A 10,567-nucleotide genomic window follows, 5' to 3' on the forward strand; every position below is an offset into this window, starting at 1 on the left:
GACTGTAGACCCGGACAGCGCAGTTCTTGGTGGGTGGGGTCTGTGAGGTCCTGTGCCTCTGATGTGTCCATTTGATTGAAGTGACCCTCATCTTCTCCTCCTCTGACCCCCCAGTGATGAGAGCTATCTGGTGACGGATTACGTAAAGACGGATCAGTACGCCATCGATGGGATCGATATTGGAGACGGCGGGGTCTCTCCCTCGCTAAAGTCGGGGACTCTTGGAAACCGAAGTCCAGCTGGACCTTATCCATTCCAGATAACTATGAGGAAGAACAGCGAGGGGCGGCAGGAGCAGATTTCGCTGGCAACAGATACACTGTGAGTATTGGCTGGAGGAATTCTGGGTAATGACAGCGGGGGGGGGGGGGGGGGGGGGGGGGTTATAAACTGCAGAATGGAAATAATTTTTTGTTTCCTTTTGGATAGATTTGTTACTAATTTTTGTTTCATTGATTCGTTTTTGGAATTAAATTTGTTTAGTTTCATTCTGTTTATTAATTTTCGAATGAATTCCAAGTTTTCGGAACGATCCGAATTCGGTTGATGACGCTGCCAAGGGGGCAGGATCACCTGGTGACTCCGCCCCTTAGCTATTTAAGAAATGTCATATGGCGGAGCAGGCAGTTAGCGGGAGCGTTCAACAAGACTGGGGGTCTTTTTTCTTTTTTGGGTCTCGCGGTGCGGCTGGATTGACTATGAATCTGCATCGGGGGGGACGTTGTTGTGTGTTTGTTTTTTTGTTAAAGGAATTGTCAAAATTTTTTGTGTCTTTACGGTTTTACACTTTTTTTTGGTGAATGGGGAGGTGGGCTGGGATCTGGGGGCCCCTTAGTAAAAGGGGCTTTCAGTTTCCAATAAGCCCCCCCCCCCCCACCCACAGACCCCCACAACCACCGACCCAGGGTTGTGGGCAAGAGGCCCTTGTCTCCATCAACACAGGGACAAGGTGCTTCGAGAAGGGTGAGGGGGGCAGCACCCCTCCCATGTTGAGGCCTGGTATGGGTCAGGGGGGTGCTCGCTCTGTGGACAGGCTTACCCATACTTGTTTCTGTTTGCAGGAGTGACCGGGCCCGATGGATCACTGCGCTGGAGGTCAAAGAAGAAAATAGGCGTTTTAGCAAATCCAAGTCGGCAGGTAAGGGAAAACGGGGATGGGTTTGTTCACTGGAAGCTTACATGGCAAGGGTAGGGAGCATCAGGTTTATATAGGCATGATGGTCAGGTGTCCAAAAAGGTAATACTGGTGTGAAGGTCCGTTCTTCACAAGGGTAAGACCTTGTTGGACAACTGACCTTCACAAGGGTAAGACCTTGTTGGACATCAGTTGTCCAACAAGGTCTTACCCTTGTGAAGGTCAGGTGTCCAACAAAGTCTTACCCTTGTGAAGGTCAGTTGTCCAACAAGGTCTTACCCTTGTGAAGGTCAGGTGTCCAACAAAGTCCTACCCTTGTGAAGGTCAGTTGTCCAAAAAAAACATTAAAGGTGTGAGGGTCAGGCATCCAGCAAGGTAATATAGGTGTAATAAGTGTTCAGTAAGGCTGTATATGTGTATTGGCGAGGTATCCAACAAGGTCATATAGTAATGATAGTCAGGAGTCCAAGAAGGTCACATAGATTTGATGTTCAGGTGCTCAGTTGATGTGGTGTCCAGTAAAGTCATATATAGGTGAGCAGGTCAAGTGTCCACAAACTTTTTAGCCATTTAATGTAGAATATAAAATAAATCTAATCTATACTCAGAAGGTCTTTATAACATGGACACGAGTTGCATAAAGAAGATCCCATTTGCATGTTTACTGAGGAATAGGGATGGACAATAGTTTCCCTTTGGAGTTTTTTCTTGGACATAGAAGAGTGGACATGTTCGGAATATCTGTGGAGGGCGGAGATTGGCGGCTGTAATGATACTTCGCCGGAATCGGCTCTCGGATTCTAATTCCATCGTCTCTTTCAGGATTGCGCCAGGTGGAGATTATAAAGGCCTACATGGCGAAACAGCCGGACGAGGTTTCCCTGCAGCAAGCGGACGTAGTCTTGGTGCTTCAGGAGGAAGACGGTAATACGGTGTCCTCTTTTATAAAGGACGTTTCTTCTAAATACTTCCTATTGGCTGTCATGCTGATCCAGCGGCTTCACTGATTTGGAACAAGTATACAGATCTGGAGCTCTGAACGTTCTCCGATATTCCTGATCTGAATGTCTGTCCCAGGCTGTGATTCAAAGCACTGATACCAGGGATAGCGGGGAAAGTGGTATTTTGGGGGGGGGGGGGGGGGGGCTCATAAATGGTTGCCTTTGTATTTATCCCAGTACAGGGCTCTGTTAATGATAAATCTTTCATAACTAATTCACTATTTCTGTATGTTGGGCCTACAAATATTTTTTCAAAGTTGTACCATGTTTCCCCAAAAAATAAGCCGGGTCTTATATTAATTTTGGCAACAAAAGGACACAGTAGGGCTTATTTTCGGGGTAGGTCTTACCATGTAATGTGCCGCCCCCCCCCCCCCCCCCCCCCCCCCACTCTCCCTGCCTGACAGGAATCCCAAGTGTGAACCGAGTTAAAATGCTTGTAAAATCCTATAATCCTCTCTATTACAGTATTATATAATGTACAATGTGTGTGTTTCTGTAATATAATTGTGTCAAATACCTTCGTTATAGCGCCGCTCTGCTCTTCTCTGACCCGCCGGAGCTCTCTTCCCCACAATTATATTACAGAAACGCACACATTGGCCCAGATTCAGGTAGGGGCGCGCACGGATACGGCGGCGCAGCGTATCGTTTTTACGCTACGCCTCCGTAAATTACTGGAGCTACGCTGCATTCACGAAGCATTTGCTCCGTAATTTGCGGCGGCGTATCGTAAAAGGGGCCGGCGTAAGCGCGCGTAATTTAAATGATCCCGTAGGGGGCGTGGATCATTTAAATTAGGCGCGTTCCCGCGTCGAACATACTGCGCATGCCCTGTCGGGAAAATTTCCCGACGTGCATTGCGGTAAATGACGTCGCAAGGACGTCATTGGCTTCGACGTGAACGTAAATGGCGTCCAGCGCCATTCACGAACGAGTTACGCAAACGACGCAAAATTTGAAAATCGCGACGCGGGAACGACGTCCATACTTACCATTGGCTGCGCCTCCTAATAGTAGGAGCAGCCTTACGGCGAAAACGACGTAAAAAACGAGCGCCGGCCGTGCGTACGTTTGTGAATCGGCGTAAGTATGCAATTTGCATACTCTACGCTGACAACTACGGGTGCGCCACCTAGCGGCCAGCGTCAGAATGCACCCTAAGATACGAAGGCATAAGAGACTTATGTCAGTCGTATCTTAGTCTACAGTCGGCGTATCGAGCTTTCTGAATACAGAAAGTAGATACGCCGGCGCTACTTGGCAATTACGCTGCGTATGGATGGATACGCAGGCGTAATTGCTCTCAATCTACCCCATTGTACATTATTTACTCCTGTAATAGAGGTGGATTATAGGATTTTACAAGCATTTTAAACTAGGGCTTATTTTCGGGGTAGGGCTTCTATTGCAGCCCTTCTGGAAAACAGTGCTAGGTCTTATTTTTGGGGAAACGCGGTATAGACGCAACATATTCTGGGGTGCTCATTAGCCATTAACATCAGGTGTCCCTATGTCCCCAAAACAGTCCTACACTTACTGATATGCTGGGGGGGTTTGACGTGGAAGGCAGAAGAAGAGCAGCACCGCCTCAGACTAGATTCTCTAATATGGCTGGGTCTTTCCATATTTCTATCGGTTCATCCACTGGAGGGCGCATTACCCATTAAAGAATATATAACACCCCCTCTAGTTCTCAGGTGCACGACAAGGGGGGTCAGGAGTGGACCACAAACGGGTATGCTCAACTTGTTTTTTTTTTTTTGTTTTTCAAATTTTGAAACTCTATAAAGACTCTATGTAAGGACTCTATGTAAGGTCCCACAACGACAGTAAGCTGACAGTTGGGACAGGGGAAAGGTAGGGGCGGGGTTAACAGTTGGGGAAGAGGGGGGGGGGGGGCCAGAACACGGCAAGGTAACACTTGGGTCCACAATGAGAGAGGACGAGTCCCCTATACTCTACTGAGCTCTCCCAGTAACGTCAGGAGAACTTAATTCAGTGACAATGGAAGCTCGGCTGAAAAGGTCAGCATGCCCTAGCTGTTTTTGGAAGGGGAGGGGGGGATCTGGGGTCCTGCATGGTAATGGGGGGTAATGTGGGTAATGCCCACTCTAACTAAAAACTGAGACATCTTTCCTAGTCTCCTTTTTGGGGGCCTTGCATGCCGATGGAAAAATTGTGGTTTTAGCAGTACAGCTTTTAGTTGTTTGTTGTTGTGGTTGGTTGTGTTGGTTTGTTGTTGTGGTTGGTTGTGTTGGTTGTTGCGATTGTTTGTGGTTGGTGGGTGTGGGTTAGTTGTTGTGGTTGGTTGTGTTGGTTGGTGTTGTGGTTGGTTGTTGTTGTGGTTGGTTGTTGTTGTTGTGGTTGGTTGTTGTTGTTGTGGTTGGTTGTTGTTGTGGTTGGTTGTTGTTGGTTTGTTGTTGTGGTGGTTGGTTTGTTGTTGTGGTGGTTGGGTTGTTGTTGTTGTTGTGGTGGTTGGGTTGTTGTTGTGGTGGTTGGGTTGTTGTTGTTGTTGTTGTTGTGGTGGTTGGGTTGTTGTTGGGTTGTTGTTGTTGTGGTGGTTGGTTTGTTGTTGTTGTGGTGGTTGTTGGTTTGTTGTTGTGGTGGTTGTTGGTTTGTTGTTGTTGTGGTGGTTGGTTTGTTGTTGTGGTGGTTGGTGGGTGTGGGTTGGTTGTGTTGGTTGTTGTTGTTGTTGTGGTGGTTGGGTTGTTGTTGTTGTTGTTGTGGTGGTTGGTTTGTTGTTGTGGTGGTTGGTGGGTGTGGGTTGGTTGTTGTGGGTTGGTTGTTGTTGTGGTTGTTTGTTGTTGGTTTGTTGTTGTTGTGGTGGTTGGTTTGTTGTTGTGGTGGTTGGTTTGTTGTTGTGGTGGTTGGTTTGTTGTTGTTGTGGTGGTTGGTTTGTTGTTGTTGTGGTGGTTGGTTTGTTTTTGTTGTGGTGGTTGGTTTGTTGTTGTGGTGGTTGGTTTGTTGTTGTTGTGGTGGTGGTTGGTTTGTTGTTGTTGTGGTGGTGGTTGGTTTGTTGTTGTTGTGGTGGTTTGTTGTTGTTGTGGTGGTTGGTTTGTTGTTGTTGTGGTGGTTTGTTGTTGTTGTTGTGGTTGGTTTGTTGTGGTTGGTTTGTTGTTGTTGTTGTGGTGGTTGGTTTGTTGTTGTTGTGGTGGTTTGTTGTTGTTGTTGTTGTTGTGGTGGTGGTTGGTTTGTTGTTGTTGTGGTGGTTGGTTTGTTGTTGTTGTTGTGGTGGTTGGTTTGTTGTTGTTGTGGTGGTTTGTTGTTGTTGTTGTGGTGGTGGTTGGTTTGTTGTGGTGGTGGTGGTTGGTTTGTTGTTGTTGTGGTGGTGGTTGGTTTGTTGTTGTTGTTGTGGTGGTTGGTTTGTTGTTGTTGTGGTGGTTGGGTTGTTGTTGTTGTGGTGGTTGGGTTGTTGTTGTTGTGGTGGTTGGTTTGTTGTTGTTGTTGTGGTGGTTGGTTTGTTGTTGTTGTGGTGGTTGTTTTTTGTTGTGGTGGTTGTTTTTTGTTGTGGTGGTTGGTTTGTTGTTGTTGTGGTGGTTGGTTTGTTGTTGTTGTGGTGGTTGGTTTGTTGTTGTTGTGGTGGTTGTTTTTTGTTGTGGTGGTTGGTTTGTTGTTGTTGTGGTGGTTGTTGGTTTGTTTGTTGTGGTGGTTGGTTTGTTGTTGTGGTGGTTGGTTTGTTGTTGTTGTGGTGGTTTGTTGTTGTTGTTGTGGTGGTTTGTTGTTGTTGTGGTGGTTGGTTTGTTGTGGTTGGTTTGTTGTTGTTGTTGTGGTGGTTGGTTTGTTGTTGTTGTGGTGGTTTGTTGTTGTTGTTGTTGTGGTGGTGGTTGGTTTGTTGTGGTGGTGGTGGTTGGTTTGTTGTTGTTGTTGTGGTGGTTGGTTTGTTGTTGTTGTGGTGGTTGGGTTGTTGTTGTTGTGGTGGTTGGTTTGTTGTTGTTGTGGTGGTTGGTTTGTTGTTGTTGTGGTGGTTGGTTTGTTGTTGTTGTGGTGGTTGTTTTTTGTTGTGGTGGTTGTTTTTTGTTGTGGTGGTTGGTTTGTTGTTGTTGTGGTGGTTGGTTTGTTGTTGTTGTGGTGGTTGGTTTGTTGTTGTTGTGGTGGTTGTTTTTTGTTGTGGTGGTTGGTTTGTTGTTGTTGTGGTGGTTGTTGGTTTGTTGTTGTGGTGGTGGTTGGTTTGTTTGTTGTGGTGGTTGGTTTGTTGTTGTGGTGGTTGGTTTGTTGTTGTTGTGGTGGTTTGTTGTTGTTGTTGTGGTGGTTTGTTGTTGTTGTGGTGGTTGGTTTGTTGTGGTTGGTTTGTTGTTGTTGTTGTGGTGGTTGGTTTGTTGTTGTTGTGGTGGTTTGTTGTTGTTGTGGTGGTGGTTGGTTTGTTGTGGTGGTGGTGGTGGTTGGTTTGTTGTTGTTGTGGTGGTGGTTGGTTTGTTGTTGTTGTTGTGGTGGTTGGTTTGTTGTTGTTGTGGTGGTTGGGTTGTTGTTGTTGTGGTGGTTGGTTTGTTGTTGTTGTGGTGGTTGGTTTGTTGTTGTTGTGGTGGTTGTTTTTTGTTGTGGTGGTTGTTTTTTGTTGTGGTGGTTGTTTTTTGTTGTGGTGGTTGGTTTGTTGTTGTTGTGGTGGTTGGTTTGTTGTTGTTGTGGTGGTTGTTGGTTTTTTGTTGTGGTGGTTGGTTTGTTTGTTGTGGTGGTTGGTTTGTTGTTGTGGTGGTGGTGGTGGTTGGTTTGTTTGTTGTGGTGGTTGGTTTGTTGTTGTGGTTGTTTTTTTTTTTTTTTAGGAGTAGTAGTACACACGGCTCATAAATCTCAATAAAAATGCACTACATTTGGATCTGTGAACCAAAAATAGAAAAACTTGCATCCATGGCTGATGATTTATGGGCGTACGCATCTACGTATCTATTTTGTATCCTGATACTATTATTGCTATTGTACAATTTTTTTATTTTATTTTTTGTTATTGCTGTATTGCATCTTTTAATTTCTGTAATTAATTGTGTTTTGTTTTTTTTAGGTTGGTATCAGGGTGAACGACTCCGGGACGGAGAGCGCGGTTGGTTCCCAGAGACCTGTGCCAAAGAAATCACTAGTCAGGTAGCGGTGGAGCGCAACGTTAAACGTATGGAGAGGCTGCGGATTGAAACCGATGTCTAGCCGGACTAACAGATTGTATCGAACTGACACCCCGAGGTGCGCGATTGCCACTCCCGGTACTACCGGGCTGCCCCTGTGGACTCCAGTCAACATTTGGGAATATCGATGAGCCGTGGTACACAATTGATTTCAACTTTTTTTTTTCTGTGAAGATTTTTTTTTTTTTTTTTTTTTTAGAATGCTTTTTTTTTTATTAACCCAACCAACACTGGAAGGGATATCAGGAGAACCACCAATACGTTTCTTACCTCTATTGTATCACATTGCCGCATATTCAGCATGACCTCTGTTCCTCTAGAGCAGGGGTCTCCAAACTTTCCAAACAAAGGGCCGGTTTCCTGTCCTTCAGACCTCTGAGGTGCCGGACTGTGGTCATTGGGAATAGAAAGATCCCGACATCAGTGAAATTGTGCCCTGTGATTGGGAAGAACTGTGCCCCATCATTGGGTTATTGGGCCCATTTGTTGGTGTAATTGAAAAGACTGTGCCCCATCCTTGCAGTTTTTGGGCCCATTTGCTGGTGTCATTGGGAAGAACTGTGCCTCACCATTGTGTTATTGGGCCCATTTGTTGGTGTAATTAAAAGGATTGTGCCCCATTCTTGGGGTTATTGGGCCCATTTGTTAGGGCACAGTTCTTCCCGCTGACACCAAAAAATGGGCCCAACACCATCAATGATAGGGCACAGTTCTTCCCAATAACACCATCATTGGTGGTGTTGGGCCAATGTGTAGGTGTCAGTGGGAAGAACTCTGCCCCATTATTGGGCCCATTTGTTTGTGTCATTGGTGATATTGGGCCCATTTGTTGGTGTCATTGGGAAGAACTGTGCCCCATCATTGGGCCCATTTGCTGGTGTCATTGGGAAGAACTGTGCCCCATCATTGGGCCCATTTGCTGGTGTCATTGGGAAGAACTGTGCCCCATCATTGGGCCCATTTGCTGGTGTCATTGGGAAGAACTGTGCCCCATCATTGGGGTTATTGGTCTCATTTGCTGGTGTCATTGGAAAGAACTGTGCCCCATCATTGGTGGTGTTGGGCCCATTTGTTGGTGTAATTGAAAGGACTGTGCCCCATTCTTGGGCACATTTTTTGGTGTCATTGGAAAGAACTGTGCCCCATCATTGGGCCCACTTACTGGTGTCATTGGAAAGAACTGTGCCCCATCATTGGGCCCACTTACTGGTGTCATTGGGAAGAACTGTGCCCCATCATTGGTGGTATTGGGCCCATGTGTCGTTGTCATTGGGAGGAATTGTGCCCCATTGTTGGGCCCATTTGCAGGTGTCATTGGGAAGAATGTGCCCCATCATTGGTGTTATTGGGCCCATTTGTTGGTGTAATTAAAAGGATTGTGCCCCATTCTTATTGGGCCCATTTGTTAGGGCACAGTTCTTCCCAATGACACCAAAAAATGGGCCCAATAATGGGGCACAGTTCTTCCCGCTGACACCTACAAATGGGCCCAACACCACCAATGATAGGGCACAGTTCTTCCCAATGACACCATCATTGGTGGTGTTGGGCCCATGTGTAGGTGTCAGTGGGAAGAACTGTGTCCCATTATTGGGCCCATTTGTTGGTGTCATTGGTGATATTGGGAACATTTGTTGGTGTCATTGGAAAGAACCGTGCCCCATCATTGGGCCCATTTGCTGGTGTCATTGGGAAGAACTGTGCCCCATCATTGGGTTATTGGACCCATTTGTAGGTGTAATTTAAAGGATTGTGCCCCATTCTTGGGGTTATTGGGCCCATTTGTTAGGGCACAGTTCTTCCCAATGACACCAAAAAATGGGCCCAACACCACCAATGATAGGTCACAGTTCTTCCCAATGACACCATCATTGGTGGTGTTGGGCCCATGTGTAGGTGTCAGTGGGAAGAACTGTGCCCCATTATTGGGCCCATTTGTTGGTGTCATTGGTGATATTGGGAACGTTTGTTGGTGTCATTGGAAAGAACTGTGCCCCATCATTGGGCCCATTTGCTGGTGTCATTGGGAAGAACTGTGCCCCATCATTGGGCCCATTTGCTGGTGTCATTGGGAAGAACTGTGCCCCATCATTGGGCCCATTTGCTGGTGTCATTGGGAAGAACTGTGCCCCATCATTGGGCCCATTTGCTGGTGTCATTGGGAAGAACTGTGCCCCATCATTGGGCCCATTTGCTGGTGTCATTGGGAAGAACTGTGCCCCATCATTGGGTTATTGGGCCCATTTGTTGGTGTAATTGAAAGGACTGTGCCCCATTCTTGGGCACATTTGTTGGAGTCATTGGAAAGAACTGTGCCCCATCATTGGTGGTATTGGGCCCATGTGTCGTTGTCATTGGGAGGAATTGTGCCCCTTCATTGGGGGGTCAGTGGAAAAGGGGGGGGGGTAATTGTGCTTTATTGTTGGTATCGGTGGAAGAAATGGTGCCCGAGGGCCGGATAAAAGCAAACAAAGACCCACATCTGGCCCCTGGGCCGCAGTTTGGAGACACAGCTCTAGAGTCTAAATCGAATCGTTTATCTGTATTTGGAATGTGATCTGACGGTTTCTTCTGTCATGTATGGGGGCCGGGGGCTCCGAACTCTGGCCCAGGCGCTGAATCCGGCCCTCTGCAGGATTGTATTTGTCCCTCTGGTGTAAGATGGGACTTTGATGGAGACTCTGTGGGGGGGGGGGGGGGCTCAGGTGGGGATTCTCATGTAAGGTGAACTTTAGAGGGGACTCAGATTTTTACTTTTTGTGGGCCAATGACAATTTTGTAAAAGAATTATATGATGTGGCCCATGGGCTGAAAATGATGGCGACCGCTGATCCATGGTATAAAGATCATGGCTGGTTTTTAGGGGTCTATTTAGGAAAGACAATCCTATGTGAAACTGTGTGTACGTTTTGTCCTGTGTCAGTGCTGGCAAACTCAAATGTCCCTTGGCTATCCTCTGTGCAGGTCGGATGATAATTAATTCATAAGAATTGGAAATATACCGCATTATGGCCAGAAGATGGCGCTGATGATTATATGAAATAAGTACTGTGCCGTTATCATCAGCACCATCTAGTGGCCATAATTCAGAATTTTTTTTTTTGCTTGTTTTTTGTTTTTTAAATGAAAGAATGGCATGGGACGTGGAGAAAAAAGAGCCCAGTGACCTGTCATTTTTCCCGTATTTGCATTTTCATATAATGAATGTATATAAAGTTTTATAGGGTGAATATCTCCTGCAAATTTTTTTATCTATACACCTCAATAACAGAGCTGTACAACATTTTTCTTTGTAAATATTTCTTCTTCATAAAACA

At 46.2% G+C, this 10,567-nt stretch overlaps 1 protein-coding gene across 1 annotated transcript in view; it reads left to right on the forward strand.

Moving 5' to 3' along the window:
* ARHGEF16 (Rho guanine nucleotide exchange factor 16) overlaps window positions 1-8,143 on the forward strand; it is a 67,658-nt gene extending 59,515 nt beyond the window's left edge. The window contains exons 7-10 of the mRNA XM_040326693.1: window positions 115-321; window positions 1,062-1,138; window positions 1,958-2,059; window positions 7,133-8,143. Coding sequence (XP_040182627.1) covers window positions 115-321; window positions 1,062-1,138; window positions 1,958-2,059; window positions 7,133-7,272 — 526 coding nt within the window. The 3' untranslated portion in view covers window positions 7,273-8,143. The remainder of the gene's footprint in view (window positions 1-114; window positions 322-1,061; window positions 1,139-1,957; window positions 2,060-7,132) is intronic.
* Window positions 8,144-10,567: the final 2,424 nt, after the last annotated feature.

The sequence above is a fragment of the Rana temporaria genome, chromosome 10 (genome assembly GCF_905171775.1).
Source record: "Rana temporaria chromosome 10, aRanTem1.1, whole genome shotgun sequence".
NCBI lineage: Eukaryota > Metazoa > Chordata > Amphibia > Anura > Ranidae > Rana > Rana temporaria.